This window comes from Micrasema longulum, unplaced genomic scaffold (assembly GCF_059751315.1).
Source record: "Micrasema longulum isolate JH-2025_06_02 unplaced genomic scaffold, ASM5975131v1 h1tg001880l, whole genome shotgun sequence".
Taxonomy (NCBI): domain Eukaryota; kingdom Metazoa; phylum Arthropoda; class Insecta; order Trichoptera; family Brachycentridae; genus Micrasema; species Micrasema longulum.
The window spans coordinates 159388-179386 of NW_028279054.1; the positions used below are offsets into that span (position 1 = coordinate 159388).

A 19999-nucleotide genomic window follows, 5' to 3' on the forward strand; every position below is an offset into this window, starting at 1 on the left:
CATTATATTTTAAACTATCACTTATCGATCAATGAGTTGCATATCAATACAGTTAATAAGGTAATTAATTAGATTATTATAATGGTTTTGGCATTGACATATTAATACATAGACGTTCCCTATAGAGTAAAATATTTTTAAAAGTAGTGACACGAAAACGTACCCGTAGTTACCGAGTTAGTTTAATTATACAAGGATCTCAATTATGATGGGAAGATAAAGACGTCATACCTTCACCTTGACGGTAAAGTTGAAGATAAATTCTCTCTAGCGATTACTGAGATATACTACCGACCCCCCCCCCCTTCAAGTTTTGGGTAGGTACATCGACATGAAACAAGAAGAAGCGTATGTCACGGTACACATATCTACGCACTAAAATGACATAGCTTCAGTATGACGTCGGTTCGTCATATTTACACATAAAATATTGTACCTAATCTAATAACTTCCAAATTGCATCTATTTTATTTGCTTTAACGGGTTTTTTTTTAATAATAGCTTATTTCCAAAACTGATTGAATATTAATGTACTCACCTCTTTTAATTATGAGGTATTTTCCGTAACTCTCCATTATTACCCTCTAACAATTTGTAAATCTAAAAATACCGTATTAATTTATAAATCAAACAAAAACAAACGATCACTTCTTCTCTAACGTTTGACATCTCATAAGTCATCAGTTATAAAAATGCTTACAGTTATTTATTATTTATAATGCTTACAATTATAAGTACGAAAACTTTGACAGCCCTGTTCTGATTCGAATTTGAATCGTGCAACAGAGACGGCGCTCTACAATGTCAAGTTTGATGAAATGGCCGACAGACTCTTTCTAAGTGCCGATATATCGCACCTTTAGGACGAAAACGACTCAACTAAAAAAATCAACTTTTTGGGAAATTGCACAAGAAGAATGGAAATTGTAACACCTTCGTATTCTTTCGTCGATTGTTTCGTATTTTTTGATGTAAGCACCAAATTTTTATTTAAAAATTATACCGAAGGCATTCAGCTATGAACGTATGAAAAAAACGTAATAAAAATAAATCATTACAAGTTTGAACAAGACATTTATGTAATGAGTCACTATTAGATAGAAAAAACCAAACAAAAGCACTTTGATACATGAGATGACATAATTTTTATTAGGTCAGATCAGGTCACCAAACACATGTTTTTATTTATTCACGAAAAGACAAACTTAAATAAGTCACTAAAAGTATCCGTAAGGCGGAACGAAACAATTACAAAGCTAAATTGATCGTTTTAATATTTAAAAAAATAAAGTAAACTTGCCATTTGTATCGGAATAAAATCGACTCAACCGGCTTCGGTCACTAAATGTTTGTCTGCGTTGCGACCTTCACACAGCAATATAAACACAACACTGATAGCGTCGCTTCCGTTCTGACCGACACGCGATCTAAATTCTCTAAGCAAAAATGAAACCGATGTAATGGTTTTGTCCTATCCCCACTCGAATGTTGCGTTTTTTTTAATGCAAAAAGGTGGATAGTGTTTATTGAAGTCGTTTTCGTCTTAAAGGTGCGGCATAATGCCGGGAATTGTATGTCAGAAAGTCAGAATAGACATGATGTGTGGCGGTCCATCCTCTCTACTAGGAAATGGCGTGATGGTAGTAGTAGTAGTATTCAAAAACCTCATTTATATTTCCAACTGTGTATTTTATTTGCTTTAGCGAAGGATAAAGGCTGCGTCATATTTCAACATAAACTCACTTTTATTATTCCGTGATACTAAAGTATCATTTCTTAAAATGATTGCCTATAAAGTTTTATCTATCTGTGTTTGATATCTTGATATTTGATGTCATTATTTCAAGTGCGAATCTCATTTTTTTATAAGTCACTGCGTTGTAAATTCTGTCAGCGGCCAGATAAGACGAGACACCGAGACAGCCGTTTCCCCGTAGGAGTAAGCAGAGGATAGACGCCGCGCGCCGCTTTGATTTGTCTTTACACAGATATCGCTTCTTCTACATTCATACGTCTCTCGTGTACGCACAACGATTATTCCTACTCTTGACTTGCCCATCTTCAAATGTAATATTTGTTGAATTTGGTTGCCATGCCACGTGGTTGAGCCGATAACACCGGTCAACACGATGTCAACACGACACAAAAATATGATCCTACCTAAAAGAAGTGCCATTTCGGGGGTTAAGGGTAATAAGGGCGAAACTACAAAAACACAGTTTTGAGATAAATGATAAAACAGTTTTCAAAAAATAATACTGTCTTTTAAGGGTAACAAATAAAGAAAATAAAAAAAAAGTCAATAGAGCATAAAATATTTTAGAGACAAAAAATATGAAACTACGCTTTCGTCTATATGACCCTAAATTGCGCTTACATTAGTAAATAACCAAATTGATGTAAAAGGTGTTTTATTCTTCTGACTTTAAACAAAACGCTTCATTTGTAGTTTCACACAAATTTATCTAGGTAACTACTTATCGGATGAGTTTCATCTTTTTGTCACTAACAGGATATTTTGTTTGTATATCAGATTAGTACTTAACACAAAACAGCATTTTTTGTAGTTTCGCCCTTATGACCCTAAGCCCCCGATTTCTAAGACAGATTTGCAACAAGTTTAATATAAAAACCAATCAAATTAATATTTTCATCACGCTAGTCTAGTACTAAAATGAGAGTTGACAGAACACGGGCATATTTGGTCGATCGCAGTAATTATTATACAGAACACGCGACATCGCGTTTACTATAAAATATTTTATTGGGTACAGAGGTCAATAGGATCTTCATGCCTTCTACTTTATGTGGACATAAATATGATGTCTGTTTAATAATCGAATAGGTTCGATGAATATTTTTTAAAACTTTATACGCAAGAGGTAAAACAGAGTATTAAAAAAATAAAGCATAATTACATAGCAATGAAATACATATTAATAGTAAAAATAGTAAACCAAAAAATTCCACAAAGGCATGGCCTGTTCGTGGGTATACAAGAAAATGCTAATGAATTTTTGCTCCTATAATAAATAATGGATAGTTATAATATTTTTGTGTAACATAAGAAAGAGAAAATAAAATATTATGTACAAGATTATATAGTATTTTTTTTATAGTAATTAAAAAAATATTTTAAAAAAACATTAAAATATTCCTCATTAGAAGGCAACAAAATAAATCATAGAAAAAAAAAGTTCATATCTTTAGTTTGAATCCAGGATAGTGCGTGTTTTTAAAAGAAGGAAAATTTTGAAAGTTTAGAATCAATTAAATATTATCAGTAAAAAAAGAATTAAACATTTTTGGCCTTATAAAATATGCATGTCTCTGTGCGAGCCTCGTTTTGCAATGTGTTATATCTAACACTCGATTCCTTCTTTGACTTGATCTATTTGAATTACTTGTAAATAAATTTTGGTTCTTAAATATGTATTTTAAACATTGAAAACAATATATTTGTCTTGTGTCTAAAAATTTATCTTCTTGGAACAATTGGGAAGAGGGAAAAGTGCAATTTTTGTGAAGCATTATTTTTAATATACATTTTTGAACAGTTTCTAATGGTTTAATATGATTGTAAGTTTCACCCATCTTATTATTCCATAGGAAAGCGATGACTGTACAAGTGCATAATATACCATTTTAATCGTATTTAGCTGGGCGTAAATACTTAGTTATTTTAACACGTAAGTTAAATATCTTAGTTTATTAACAATTACTTATTGATTTTATATTTCTTTATTGATTGTTTTTTGATTTTTTATTATCTTTTGTTGTTGTTTATATACTTATATTTTGTAAAACTTTCATGTATGTAAAAGCCTTATGGGCGTGAAAAAATAATACAATAAAAAAAAATAAAAAAAAATATTTCAAAGCTAATTGGCAAATGAGGAAATTCAATGTATTTTTTTATTTATGTATCGTATTATCAGCGGTATGATTTTTTAAAGAGTTGTATTTTTGAAATTACTCCGCGTGTGACGTCTCAAGTTTTCTTCCACTTCCTCTCGATCAGTTTTTCCGATTGGTCGGTTAAATTACCGCCAACCGGAAATCTTTCACAACTCTCTTATCATCGGTCGGTTCATATAAACCAGTGACGTCGTTCAAGTAGTTCGTTTATCTAAAAATATATATTTTTTTTCGTACGTTTTCAAGAAACTTTGTGGTACAATTTAATGTACTTACTAATTTTTACAGCGCGTAAGAAAACATTTTTGTATCCAATTTCCCGTAGGGCTCAAGTTCCGCATTGGGGTAATCTGTTAAGGCTGTAATCTGATTAACTATTAAAATACTGTGGTTAATAATCCCTTTGCGCGCGGTGATGTAACGTGTTACCACTAGTAAAAGACGGAATATTCTAAAGTTCAGATATTTGAAAAGAAAAGCATGGAGAAATACTGTTTAATAATTCCTTTTCCACAATTTACGCAAATTAACATATAATTAAGCCCTGTTATAGCAAAATAAATTAAAAATCATAAGTACGCCACTCATATTACGCGCGTGCGTCCCCCATCACTGTCTTTAACCGACTGAATCTGTTTTACACAACACCTATCACAGAACAGCGTCTCTGTCTTCCTTGTTACGAGTTCCGTCTTCGTGTTCTCTCTTATACAGATGTGATGCTGAATTAGCGGACATTCATTCTTTGCGTAGCATTGATAAATATTGTTTGCATTAACATCCATCATAGTTATACAAATTTTACTTTCCAAATCCGGTGTGAAAATGCCCATTAGAAGAATATCGGCTGACTGCGTTGGGTCCTGTGGTCCCTTTATAGACCACATTCATTTTTTCACTGTAGGTACGATGTGAATGTACTGCAGAACGATGCCCCCGATTTCATGTCCAATACTGATAGAGTTGCATTGAATGTGATATTGGATTCTACAGAAAATGGTGACATTGCTTTCTTCGGTCATCGCACTATTTCAGGTGAAACGTTTTAGCACGTGTGTGTCATAGATTATGGAATATCAGCCCTACAAATTATTTATTATTTTTGTAAAATGAATGTAGAATGAATGAAGGGTTAATAAATAATTTTGAAATACAAAAAATACACGTGTACAACTTATTTTGTACAAGAAATATTTGTCTAACACACTCAAACGTCAAATGATAAATGCAATTCTATATATTCTGTTGTATGGATGGGTTGGCGCGTGAGTTGATTTGAGGTTAAATGAGAAAGATGGATTACAATTGAAGTTATTTATTGAGTAGATTCACACGAATTACATCCTTTCAACTTTGTACAGAAGGAATTTACAATGGCGAACACTGGCGAGGAGCTGGTGGACGGGCGACACGAAATGCCAAGATGAAATTTGCATATTCTTTCGCTGCACGACGTTTAATTACTTGTCCGAGCTGACGTTGCGTCGGGTTACGCGTTGCGGGCCAGAACGGTGGTCGGCCCTGCTAACTTTACGGCTTGATGGTGATGACCTCCACACTGTAATTTAAGATTACATATTTTTACATGTGGAATTGTATCTACAAATTGTACGATTTTTAAGTATTCAAATAAAAATATAATGTTTTTTGCAGGTTCACAAATGACATTTACGAGATGACCGGCTACCGCCCTGGCCTGTACTGGCAAGTCACCTGGCGTTACATCGGTCCAGCCATCATGTTCTGTATCCTCGGCTCTTCTGTGGTCTTTATGTTCATCAAGAACCCTACCTACCAGGCCTGGAACGCAGACACTGTAAGTGCAACTAGTGGTTACGCCACGTTACTCTATGTGTGTACATTGACTAGGTTGAGGCGTTCAAATTTATTTGCTACCTACTGGGCCCTGGTTTAAATGTTGCAATGCCTACCGTGGGTTTCAATATTGTCCCGGCCCGATAATAACAACTAAACTGTCATCGTGTGTGCATGTGCCTTTGAAATTCTCACCGCGATCGCGAGTTATTTTTGCAATCAGTAATTCATTTAATCCACAGTGGCGTGTCATCGTCAAGTGCCTCTCCTTCTTGACCTCAGGATCTGATCTGATCCTGACTGCCGTGAGATACGTTCCAAACAATAAGGTGTCAGAACCCCAGAAGCATCCATCATGTTTATTAAAAGTATTGTAGTTGCCATGTAAATCGAATCATTGGTTTTAATGTTCGTTACAGGGAGCTTTGGTCAACACCGCCTATCCAAACTGGGTGATGGCCATAGCCTTGACGATGATCACAGCCGGAGTACTTCCGATCCCCTTGGTGCTGCTGCTGCGCAGCTTCCAGTGCCTGTCTCTGGACGTGGACATCCACCAGGGCAGCATACGCCGCATCGAGACCACCGTGTCCACCAAGGAGATGATGGACGACCAGGATGTGAGTACCGAGTCGATTCGATTTGGTGTTTTTACAGACTCGACAGCGCTGGCAGTTTTCGGATTGGGAATTGGAAATCAACATCATCTGTGTGCCACGACTCCTACAAGCTGTCTCCTGCTATATCTCCTTTGTTCCTGATGCCAATGGATGCAGTATTCTCCAGAAAATCCAAACGCTAAGATGGTGAAAATTATGATGATTATCTCCAATCAGGTCATGTTCTAGAAACTTATTCCCATTTTCCTGTCCCCGGCCCTCTGTCTTGTTTTTGATGCTAATCATTCGATGTTCTACAGACAATCTTCTTAATAACAAAAAGTTGAAGTCATTATAATGAGTCTTCAGAACTTTAGCCCTAAGGGAAATTGGAGCATTTAATTGTACGGCAAAGTTTCTTGAAAATGTACAAAAAAATAATAAAAAACTACTTTGAACGACGTCACTGGTTCATATAAATCAACCAGTGATAAGAGAGTTGTAAAATATATTTATTTATTTATTTTACGGAAACAAACAGTCGACAATGATATAATAACGTAAAAAAGATACGGTTTAAGGACAGACCAGCGAAGTTTCTAAATAAAATTAGTACATATTAAATTGTGGTACAATAAAAGGGTGAGTTTATCCGGTTTACTTACCGTAAATGGACCAATCTGCAAAAATGACAGACAATAAGTGGAGGAGAACCTTTGATGTCACGCGCGGAGCTATTTCAGAAATACAAAACTTTACAAAATCATAGCGCTGATAATACAATGTATATAAATTGAAAAAAAAAAAGGCTTTTTTAACAAATATAAATTTACGGAAAATTCCCTGAATTCGTTGTATCTAATGCTGCAACTTTTATTCTTATTCTTATTTATATTCTGTAGAATGGGGGCCAGTGCTCTGTAAGCTCCTGACGTTACTATGACCTATGTAGATCTATTGTGACGGGTCCCCATAAATTAGTTCTTTTTTTTTTTTTTTTTCTTTTTAAAAGAAATATTTGCGTTCTTATAATTTACCCAAATATTTAATTTTGAGGGCCATTCTCAACGAGTTGTAAATAACTCACTATTAGAAAATGGAATCAAGTTGGGGTAGAGTGGGATTCGAACCACGGACCTTTGGTCTGTGAGTCCGAGACACTAGCCACGGGACCACAACCCGACTTCTTACCGACCGAGTTCTTACCCTCCAAGTCCAGGTTTTTTTTATAACTAATTTAACGGGTATTTTCAAATTTATAAAATTAAAACACTTAATCTTCCCATCAGCATCTATACCGTAAGATTTTCTTAGTGCTGTGGGTGTTTTCTGCATATTGAGAAATGCCGTTTTTGTGATCAACACTATTTTCAGAAGGTGATGATTACTAAGTGAAAGCGGCTTGGCTGTTTTTAGCAGAACGTAGAATTGAACTTACAGCACTCAATAACACTAATATCTCATTTTTTCGAAATGGTGGACTCGCTGCTTTCTACATAACTATGTTTTATTTTCCCATGATCTCTAATTTTCTTTTCTTAATTATATTTCAGTTAAAAGATTTGATTTTGTGTGATTTCTTCATTTGTGACCCGGTCAAACACCAATTTTCCTCACAACATATCACATTTCAATTGCGTTCACTCTGCTTTCATCCTTTCTCTGCCAGTTCCAAATTTCACTTCCACTCCCTAGTTAATTAATGTAAAGGAGACCATCGCTTTTCACGAAATATATACACTAACTTACGCATTAATTGTAATCGCATTGTGTTGTACATTTAATACGCATTTCAATTTCGCTAACTTGACCCAATCTAACCATACTGCTAAGCCTAACCTTCCGCTACTAATATGAGTGTATCGCTTGGGGCATGTATGATTCGCAGGTGATGAGTCCCGACTATTCTCCCGGAGCACCCTTGGAGCCTCCCTTGATGACCAAATTCACCATTGGAGACTTTGAGGTAAATATGATTCAATTCAATAATTTTAAATCTTATAAAAAATATTCATAATGATTGCAATGCAATGGTCAACAATGCAATGTAGCAAAAAAAATGTTGCTAGAACAGATAAAAGAAAGATTGCCAAGGCCGGTTCACAACCGGAGTGAATGGATCCACTCTGCAGTGACTTGAAGAAGAAAAAATGGCATGTGTTTTGTTTAATTTTATTTTTGTAAATAAAGATCTCGCCATTAAGTGTGAGATGAAATTTTATAAAGCATGCGTAAGACTAATAAAGAAATGATGTTGAAGCAAGGACAGACCCAGTTATGACTAAACAACTATTGAGAACTTTGGAGATGAAGACCTGAGGATGGCAGCACTCAAAACTTTAAGAGATCGCGTGGGGAACACCAGAATAAGAGAGATATGCATGGCTGAAGGCATTGTAAGATGGAGTAAACAGTGAAGGAGGCACTGGTGCGGTCATGTCCGAAGAATGAACACCACGAGACTACATAATCAGCCTCACGTAGGGTAACCTGACATGGTTATGACAGGCATTTTAAGGTCTAGACAGGCGTGCGACTGGCATTGCTCTGAGAAGGGCATTTTTAAATTTTGCGCAAGTTCTTAGTGTGTGAATAATCGCGCCCTTGCACGTTGCGGCCATCTAGGGTTCTCACGTACCGGCAGCAACCCACCCAGGGCCCACCCAGGGCCCACCCAGGCCACCCCCACCAGAATAGTGAATATACCTATTTATTTTTCAGAATCTACCGCTTTATACCAAAGACTGGCATTTTTCTGAAAAATCGGGCATTTTAAGCCCTGTATAGGCACCTTTTCATTTTTTAATGGTAACCCTAGCCTCATTGGACTCGTCTTCGTGGAAGACCTCCCAAAACATAGATGGATAGCTGGGGATCCACCTTACAGAAGGAATAACCCCCACAGACCATATTGTAGGTCTATGGCAAAGAAGAAGATGCAGATTGTTTTTTTTTTTTTGCTTTTTAAAACAAAAATGTTACAAATACAAAATAAACTATCACGTAAACAAAAAAAAAATCCTAAAGTGCGACTTGGAGTATGCAGACGATGCGGTTCTTCTTGAAAAGTTTGTTGGTGCACTTCAGGGAATTGTTGACAAACCGCAGAAAAACTCAGCTCGTCTGTCTTAATATTCATAGCAAAAATACTCAGATTATGTACAACAAATCCTGTCCTGACCCTGATCAGCTTCTCTATAATAATGGGAAGTGGATCAAAAAGTTGACAGATTAAAATACTTGGGAGTTCACATCACTGAGGATGGAAGCATGCACAAAGAGCTTCGGAATCTCTGCAGCAACTTTTAACACGATGCGTGTTGTCTGGAATTCTAGTTTATACTCTGTCTAAATAAAATGCCGATTATTCAGCTGTTGTATAATGCCAGTATTGCCATATGGGTGCAAATCTTGGCACCTCACCAAAGCTCAAAACACCAAACTTCTGAATTGTGAGAGTAACTGCTTGAGGAGAATATTAAGCATAAGGTGGTTCGATTTCATAACTAACATTGAAGGCCGAGAATGGACTCGGCAGCCTCCTATAACGAGCGTCTTGAGGATGCGGTGGTGGATCTGGCTTGAACACGTGCTGCGCATGCCTTGGGAGAACTTATACCCAAGGTGTCCCTTCTTTACATCAGCGGGCTCTCGCCGTCCTAGAAGGCCGTCGATTATTCGGTGGAACTAAGAGACGAGGGATTGACGTGGAGACGTCTATTGATGCCTACAACCTCCATTTAGGAGCAGATGTGGAAAAGAAGAAGAATATTAATACATAAATATGAATACATAAAATTCATTAAAACTATAAAAATATGTTGTAAAGCTATTCTTTAAAAAATATGCTATTTAAATCGTCTTTTTATGTAAATAATTTAATCTTAAATCTCTATCAAAAGCTACACCTTGATAAAGCTTCTAATACACATCATTGTATTTACATGTTGACGAAGTGAGTGCCTCTATCATAGAATTAAGAATAGTCCAGAAACCGCATACGAGCATCAAACAGAAGACGACTAAACTACTCATAAATTAGTAGTTTTACGTTTTGACCCATTAGTTTCTTTGTAGACGTTGCTCAGTACGCAACTCCTGATTTGAATTTAACTATGCCGTGTTGTGTCCTTTTAAAGGGTAGAAATACTGCTAGGATCTTAAAGAAACAGTATGGTATCACATTTCATGTGTAATTAACAAATGAATGTGTAAGTAGCAAATAAATTACTTAAAAATTGAATTATTTTTACATCTGTCAGATTGTCGAAGAAATCAAAATGGACATTTCGTTAGTGTTGCCAGGGTAGTAAATTTGTTTACCCTACTTTGCTCATCCAATGAGAGAACTAATGAAAATTGGACGTTGGATTGAATAACTCTGTGATGGACATATGACCGTCATTATCTTAAAAACATCAAATATTATTTGACATCATATAAAAATATCTGTTTTATGTAAAATAAAATTTATTTGATATTTTAAGTTCAAAGTTCATTAATTCAATTACTCTTCATCTACTCTGTTGTGTCAATCAATGTTTCCGCGTGTACAATCAAATTTTAGAGAAATTAACGGATTGCTTTTTTCAACCTTACATTTGTATTATGATATTTTTTCCAATCGATACTACGAATGCGCGCGGCGAAAGTGGGGCACAGTGGGGAAATTTTTTCGAATATGATTCTACGCTTCTTCTGGACTATTCCTAATTCTATGGTCTCAATATTTATATATACTTACTTTAGCTTGTTTCTCCTAACTTTTTTGGTTCAGTTATTCTAATGATCTGATCTATTTTCCAGGGCGGTAGCAGCCGAGGAGACAGCAAGAAGTATGGTGGGGCTGTTCCTCCACTGCCCGGGCCTAATGACAACAAGCGCACTCCGCCACCTTCCTCGATAGCCCGCAACAGGCCTGCCCATCAGTAAACGGGCTGGGGTAACATATCTACACAGTGTAGCTATATTTATTTATTTATTTATCCTGGGACACAAGTTGTGTCGACTTAAACAATAAATTGGAAAACTTAGAATGATATATGCATGTTCATGTGTGTATATGTATTTATGTATGTGTATGTGTATGTGTGTATGTGTATGTATGTATCAGAGGCGGTTCCTTAGTATGTGCTTAAGTGCAGTGCACTGCCAAGTAAAAATTTGTGTAAATAAATTAGTAATTTTATTGATACTAAAAATAAGTAGGTAGAAAGAAACAGGGATTCGTTGCAATATTATACACGTAAACATCATAATATTCAATACTAGCGCCAAAAGATCTAGCGAAATCGACTTTAGCGGACGATTTTCTCATCTCGTCTACGCATGCGCAATTGTCCTAGTGCATATTCTGTTTTGCACAATATTTTACCCTGAATTTGTAAGAACTATATTATATCTCCTAAAATCGTCATTTGAGCGAGACAGACAATGCTTCATACCGATGAATTGTGCGTTAGAGAGAGAAGATAATATACATATTCCGGGCATTGCCGACGCATGTGCAGATTTGAAGTTCGTTTGAAATGTCACTTTGAACATGCGTAATGACATGATATCAGAACAAATTTAGTTAACTATAACGTGCGTATTATGTTGGGCGCATTTAGCGTTTCTAGTTCCGATGCGCGGGCTGTCATACTATTGCTCGTTTATCACGTCAGACCTATCATATTATTGAACTTAATAATATACAAGTTGACAACATGTAAAAAAATGCACTGCCAATGTTTTCGGTCAGGAGCCGCCAGTGGTATGTATGTATATATATGGATGTGTGTGTGTATGTATATGTATGTATGTTGCATGTGTACATTTATATGCATTTTTATTTCTTTTTTCCATTGTTTTATATTTACTTACTATTTCTTCTTCTTCTCTTTCTTCCCTATTTTCCCATCCCACTTCGTTTCACCCCTAGCGAACTGTACGTTTTGTTTTTTTATATTTTTGTTCCCAGATGAAACCCATAATTGGTCTTGTTATTTGTTGTTATTCTTTATGTATTGTTTATTACTATGACTGTTGGTTTCAAAATTAAATAAAATATAAGGAAACATGGATTTGGTAGAAGAAGGATGAAAGCTAAGTAAACGTGGTCTCCTAGATGATGTATTATGAGAAAACAATTTATGACAGTGTTACAAATTATGAAATCAGGAGAGAATGCAAATCTAAAACATTGGTATCTACAATTGATAAGATTACTATGAGACGGTTCTGTCATGTAGAACAAATGGATGATGAAAGAATGGTAAAACTGAACTGAAAAGAATGAGAATTAATGGTAACGTAGGATGAAGACGACCAAGAAAGACAGGGCATTATCAGATAAACCAAAATCTCAAGTCCGGTCATGTCAAAAGCAGGCACAACCGAGAGGCGTGAATAACAAGATGTATGGATATGGAAGAAACTAGTAATATATGCCAGTGGTGCTATTTTGAACCCCTTGCGGCCGTAGAAAACACTTTTATCTCGTGTATTTACATACATTATACGCTAGATATAAGTGTTTTCTACGGCCGTGAGAGTGTTTGAAATATCACCCCAGGATAGAATTGTGTGGTGGTCGATGAATGGATGGGAAAATGGCGTGATGGTAGTAGTAGTAGATAAATAAGAACTGCATATAGGCGGTCAGCGCAGAAGTGACGTAACCCACAAACAGGTGTAAATTGATTTAAATATTGGAAGGGTCCATAACCATACGCTCAGAGTAATAGAGATGCTTTTTCACTCTATTGCATAGAACAAAAGCGTTGAAAATTTTTGGTTTAACAACAAACATATAACAGTCGGTTCGTAGCTGCGCTTGCAATAGGGAAATATCAGGACTTTTTAAAATATTTTTTAAGTAATCCATTGTCCATTGGTAACCATTAAAATTTGTTAAGAACATTGTCAGTAATCTTGACGTCACAACTATCAAGGCCAAACATGTCGCATTTTTCTAGAGACGTATTTAAAAAAAAAAACTTAAATTTATGTATGAAAACATTTCTCCACAATATCCATATTGATGATGAAAATACAATTAATTATTCAAAGTCCATTTTATATAGTTTTAACGGTATTTGTAGTATGAGATATTTCCCCATTCTGGACTTGAGCACCTACGGCCTGTTGTTTTGCTGTAAACTGTAGCTAACTTCATGATTGATAATCCTTGAATGGTTTATATTAACCGGCTCTATAAGCGGATTGCGAATTATTACTCTGAGACCATACATAAGTGATTCAAGCCACTCTTTCCCATCTATGAATAAATGGCACTTCACAGCATTATCAGACTGTAGAAAGGGCTATGTATAATACAAAGCCAAACCATGAAACCGATTAGCTCAGTTCCATATGTTTGTGAACTACGTCACTTCTGCGCTGATCGCCTCCTATACATATATCGTTTTCAAAAGGTGAAATTTTATTTAATTGAATTTATGATTTGCAATATTTATTATTTATTTGCATGCCATATTAATTTGTTTTATTGTTTTTTTAGGACAGTATGGCACCCAAGGACTTTTGAAAACTTTGACATATTATTTTTATTTGTTAGATTTCTTTTATGTTATTATGAATATGCATTATGAATATTATTAATTTGGCTGTCATTTTATTACAGATCGTTCTACATTATTATTTAAAAAATTAAGGCTATTCAATAAAAAATAATTGGGACATAACAATGTTAACATTTAACTGTTCATATTAATGTATTTATTAAATTAAGGTCAGCTGATATGCTCCTACCTTAACTTCCTGGGCCCTGATTTGGAAGGCCCTGAGAAGTTTACTAAGTTACCTTAATTTGTCCAATTTAATTTTAAGTGTTTATATGAATAAAAATTTGTAAATAAATTTGTCGTATTCGTAAAAATGGACAAAATGTGTCTCTTATAAAAAGAATTATAAAACAACGCTTTTTGACCATTTCGACGGCAACTCGACAATTGTTTAACTTTAAACATTTCTTGGTGGAACTGGTCCTAAGAGCGTCACTGTTTGGCGTTTTACTGGCCAATCGTAAACTGGGCAATCTGTAGACAGTAACGAAATGATAAAAACTTTGCGGGATGAATAATGATGTCACAAGCCTGACACCATACCAAATCTGTACCAAACTAAATCTCAAAAAATATATAGCGCCCCCAAAACAACAAAACACTTTTTGCTAATTAAAATAGTAACCTACCAACATTTTAATTTATTATTTATTTTGTTTATTAAGTATTTCTTTGGTTAATTATTTACAAAATCTAATAAATACGATGTAGTTAAATATGCATTTTACATGTTTTTTTGTCAAATAACAGTTTTATTTTTTAACTATAAAAATATACCGTAAATGCACAAATAATATTTGGCACAGTACATTGCGCTGTTGCCAAAAGACGAATTGAGTTGACAAATATCAAACGCAGGTATGTCCACAACAATCGACCTCAGTGTCCATGTGGACCTATCAGCTTCTGAATTGAAACAGAGTTTTTTTACAGTTTTTTATTTTAATAATGAGGACATGTTTTAATTTGAACAGTACTAAAATGATAGTATTTTTTTGTCTACATTTTGTAGAAAAAATATTTTTAAATATTGGGTGGACATACTGGCGTTTGATATTTATCAACTCAATTATTATTGTTGCAAGTTAAGTTGATTTGATTTTTGAAAAAATAAACTTTCTCAGTATAAGAGCAATTAAATTATCACTTGTCTTTATTTCTATAATCATGTTTAATTTACGTTTTTAAAAAAATCTTATTTGAGTAAAATCTTTCCAGGGAGATGACGACGATTTCAATGACTCTCCTATCCACCGTCTTGGAGATTTCAATCACAACTCTTCGTCGGATGATGAAACTTCCTCCGCAACCAACAACCGCCTGCGACCTCCAACCAGCCACCAGAACCGCCGGCCCTTCCAAATGGAAGTCTTAGAAGATTACTGATACTCCTTGTAGACTTAAGTGCATCCAAAGAGCAATTTATTTATATATTATTGTTTTAAATGCAATTTGATTGCAGTCCCGCATAAACAAACCTTTTCCTGTCCGTAAATTGAGTTTTCCTGGGCTGTTGTGCCTTGTTTTACTTGCTATTTATCATCAGGGTTGATAGACACAGCAATGAAACGCATCAATCATTACATAGCCTCTACTACAAAATCAAAGACCACTTTCCAGAAAGTCAAAAATCATGATGTATGAAGCTTATGTCAGAAACAAATTTAATTACATGATCGCCTTCTGGGGAACTGTCTTGTTAGATACAAAGATACAAAGACAACAAAAAAAAATCATCAAACGAAAAAGCACGCCAGCTTGACATTAAATGTTTGGTGAAAATTGAGACAGTAAAAATTGTACAGAATATTGCAAAAATGCTGTCTTACACAAATATAACACCAAACAACATTACCACAATAAAAAATCATAGATAAATGCAGGACAGTCTAAAAATATTACACAATGGGCTTAAACACTACAATGACTTATCTTACTTGAAAAATTATATGTATTAGATATAAATTTTAATTCAACATTAAAAACCACACGATGACTCTACTAACCAGACTAGACATAACATGACATGACCTTATAATATGTTCATATAACTCTAATAAGTTTTAAAAATTATGAATAAATATAAAAATAAATTGTCATCAAATATTGCGAACGACGCGCGGCACAGCAACACAGAAAAACTCAATTTAAACGCATCTTAAACTTTAATTAATTGAATAATTATCCTGTCCATTTACAGCTAGTTGTTCCAGGTAAGTTAAATAATTGATATGTTTTGGTAAAAATGGTCAAAACAGGTTAGTTCAATCTAACATTTTTACACGCAATCCTTTTGTCCACTTAAGCAAAAACGTGCAATTATAACTCTAATTTTAACTCATGAAACAGAAGTATTCAATTAACTTTTGGAACAAAAATGTAGCTATTTTTGATAAACGCTTTTTTTGCATTTTGCTGATATTTTAAATGAATTTCCATTTTATTTGGTGATTTTTAATGCTGCTGTACATAATCTAAGTCATCTCCTCTTCCAATTGCTATGTAGATCATTGAAATACAAAATATAATTGAGGAAATATGGTGATACGAAATTAAGAAGAGATTTTAAAGTGTAATACAAAAATTTAATTGAAATTAATATTCAAATTTAAATGACCTCTTAATTTCGATGTATCTTAGAACTGCATTAAAATACAATGTACAAATTGGATAAAAGGCTGCCATGACAGTTATTGAAAGATTATTCCCATCCATGCAATTTCCCCTTTAAGTAAGTAAAATTTGGAAAATTAGTTACAATATTTCTTGCATGTCTTCTTTGAACCCCATCAGTATAAAAATATTTATCAAATGGACAGGAATAGCGTAATTTTTATAGGATAAACTGCAATTTTAATATGTATGATATATCCCGAGTACGGGCTTATTGTAATTAGTAATATTTATTTGTGATAATATTATAATACTTGCTAAATGTTTCAAACTCGTACTTTAAGCAGAGACCGATGTATAACTTTATTTATTTATCCAATCAAATTGGAATACATCCATACAACACGATATGATCGATTATTTATTTTTCTCGCCTTTAATATTGATGTGGAGAATATATAATAAATTATTGTATTTATTGAGTGCTGGCAACAGCGAATATACAGTTAAGAGTTACCTATGTAAATAAATGTTTGAATTGGAATATGAGTACTTCTTCAAAGAAATAATTATAAGAAATGTACGATGACTAATTTTAATATTTAAGTTGGAAGAAATTTGCTTCAAGCTGTATATGATTTGTTAAAAACAATGTTGCATGATTATAAATATTTATCTATTCAACAAAATTTTGCGTGTTTCCAAATGTTTATAGATAAGTACCGGGTTGCATATTTGTAAATACCCAACGCGTTATCCATTTGGGATGCTTCAATATCACTGCAGTGGTCTCATGGTCAGTGTTGCGGGCTCAATTTTTTTTTTTTTGCACCACAACAGGCCAGGAGGCCTAATTACAGTGGTGAATTACATCACAGAGCACCCAGGCTTGAGAAAAATCACATTTTAGCTTTTGTGTTCTCACCGGGAATCGAACCCGGAACCTTCCGTGCGTGAGTCAAGCGTCTTGACCACTACACCACGGAGGCCGCCAAACATTTGTGAACAAACTCACGGATCAGAGGTCCGAGGTTCGAACTCTGGCATATACTGCTGACGAACAGTCAGCAGTGGCCGTCCGGGATGTCGAGAGCCTTGCCTTGTAAAGTAGGCAAGCGTGGTTAAAGCTCTCAAGAGGCATTCGCAGTACATGGCCTAGCCAACCGTATCACCTTAGCTAGACGACAGCTGTCACCGGAGTGTGCTGCGTCCGTTCTCTTATTACTTCATTTCTCACAAAATCAAACCACCGCATACTTAAGATTCTTCTGAGACACCTATTTTCAAAACTCAGAATTTTGCTGGTTTGGGCCCTAGTGAGGTACCATGATTCGCATCCGTAGAAGAGAATAGGTGTTATGCAGGCGTTATATAGGCAGCATTTGCTTTTTACAGAATAAGGTTCCCATTACAGCTCGTTGAAAATGGCCCCAAAAATTAAAATATTTGGCCAAATCATAACACAAATATAATTTTTTTAGTTAATTATGTTTCGGAATCACTCGGGCGCTAATTATCAATTAGCAATGTTCAATTTTGTCACGCCACATAATCGCCCCTGAATAACACCTGCTAACGTCATTCAACATAAACATTCCCGTTTTCATTGTAGTATCTCGGCTACGCCACAAATGTCTTATAAAATAATTTTGTTTGTTTCAATTATTACTGGGGTGGATAACCCATCAGGTATCTCCATCCGACACGTCTGATATTTACAAAACCACCTCGGGTGGATGCCGAAACATCCCAAATAGATAATCCGTCGTTATTTACGAATACGCTACCGGTTTTATCAAAATTAATAATTATGAGGTATCACATAGAGAACATTTTTAAGAAGGAAATATGAAACCAAAAATACACGTGTGGTAAAACTACGTACGATTGGAGCACAAATGTTGAGCTCCGTGCATTATGTAAGACATAGATATATCCTTTTCTATGTGGGCACACTTCAATTGATAGATGGAAGAATTTAAGAGATATTGGTGTTTGAACATAGGCATAGGCGAAAAGTTAAGTGACTGTTCTAACCAGCCTACAAAAGAACTTTGTAATGTCGAGACTTCCATTTTCCTTTCTTAAAATATTCTCTATTTATTTTACTATTGATAAACTTTTGTTGTTTAATTTTTTTAATATTAACATTTTCCAGGCCACAAATTTGCACTTATTTGGCCATGCCTGAATGCAGTTCGTGACACAATTATTTCCATGGCTAGCTTTCTTTATATTGATATACCCCCTCCGGCCAGGCCATTTGACATATATTCATAAATTCATATTTCTATAACCATTACATGTAGTGAGGTAACTGTAAACTTATCACATCACTAACAGGATACGTGGTTTTGATAGGAACCTGAACACATTTCGGGCTCAGTCGATTAGACAAAAACATCAACATGAACATAGTCCGTGCTCAGCCAGATGAGGATAGAAGGCGCGTAAAGTGCCAGCCGACTGGATGAGAAATGTATACAGAACGGGGTTCGGACATGGCCTGGAAAGTGTAAACTGCGAGTACTGCATCACGAGGTGGACTAATCTCCTCTCGATTTCCGTTTCCAGGATTTTTAGCTTAGAGTAAAAAACATTTTCCCAGTACACACATAACTGTATTGTTTATCTGACTGGACATGGAATCATAACAGAACCTAAAAAAATACTGTTAAAAGGTCTACAAATGATTTAACTCACATTTTACGCTTGGATCCGTATCATATTAAATGTACGGAGAATTCATGGATTTTTAATTAAAATTTGCATACGGTTGAGGTTTGAAGCTTTATAAGTCTTTTGTTGCGTGTTTTAGTGTTATCATCGGCTTCTAGGTAAAATTCCATAAATTAGCCACGTAGGTTTAGATATAGAATCAGCCTTTAATGGCTTCTCTCCGTGCTCAATGCATTTGTATGTACATGTAAGAGTTTGTTGACGGTACGCTACTTTTCCATGGCATTAGTAGATAATTTTGCAATGGCTATCTTTGACCGTAGTAAGAGAAACCGAAATAGAGCAATTTCAGGTAAAATATACATATATGTATATTTGTATTCTTCAAATTATTCTTATTGCGTTTTAAAATAAAACAAATTCATTATTTTTAAAATTGGGACAGAGGATGGTCAAGTGCTAAGTGTGGTTGAAACCTGGACTATTAAGGTGAGCTCATTGAACTAATTACAGGCTTTTGAAATATGGCTTCATTGGAGAAGAATCCCATAGACAGATTTAGTGACCAACATGGAGGCCAAAACAGAACTACTGTCTTCAATAAAGCAGAGGAATGCCGCGTATCTGGGTCATTTGACGCTACAGATAATTGTGATGGGGACGATAGAGGAATGTGTGGGGTTGGAAGGCGACAGATGTCTTAGCTGAGGAACATACGTAAACAAGAGTGCTATTAGGGTTGGTGCAGAGTGATCGCCAACATTGAGGAGACCTGAGATGGGACAGAAACTGAAAAGATATGTTAAA

At 35.0% G+C, this 19999-nt stretch overlaps 1 protein-coding gene across 2 annotated transcripts in view; it reads left to right on the forward strand.

Moving 5' to 3' along the window:
• The window catches only part of LOC148273663 (sodium-dependent neutral amino acid transporter B(0)AT3), a 126089-nt gene extending 110322 nt beyond the window's left edge, over positions 1-15767 (forward strand). The window contains exons 10-14 of one of the 2 annotated variants that reach the window (XM_088238391.1): positions 5572-5734; positions 6153-6353; positions 8221-8298; positions 11139-11274; positions 15119-15633. In XM_088238391.1, the coding sequence (XP_088094517.1) occupies positions 5572-5734; positions 6153-6353; positions 8221-8298; positions 11139-11264 (568 nt within the window). In that variant the 3' untranslated portion in view covers positions 11265-11274; positions 15119-15633. Of the gene's footprint in view, positions 1-5571; positions 5735-6152; positions 6354-8220; positions 8299-11138; positions 11275-15118 lie in introns of both variants that reach the window. The other variant, XM_088238392.1, reaches the window with a different exon arrangement.
• Positions 15768-19999: the final 4232 nt, after the last annotated feature.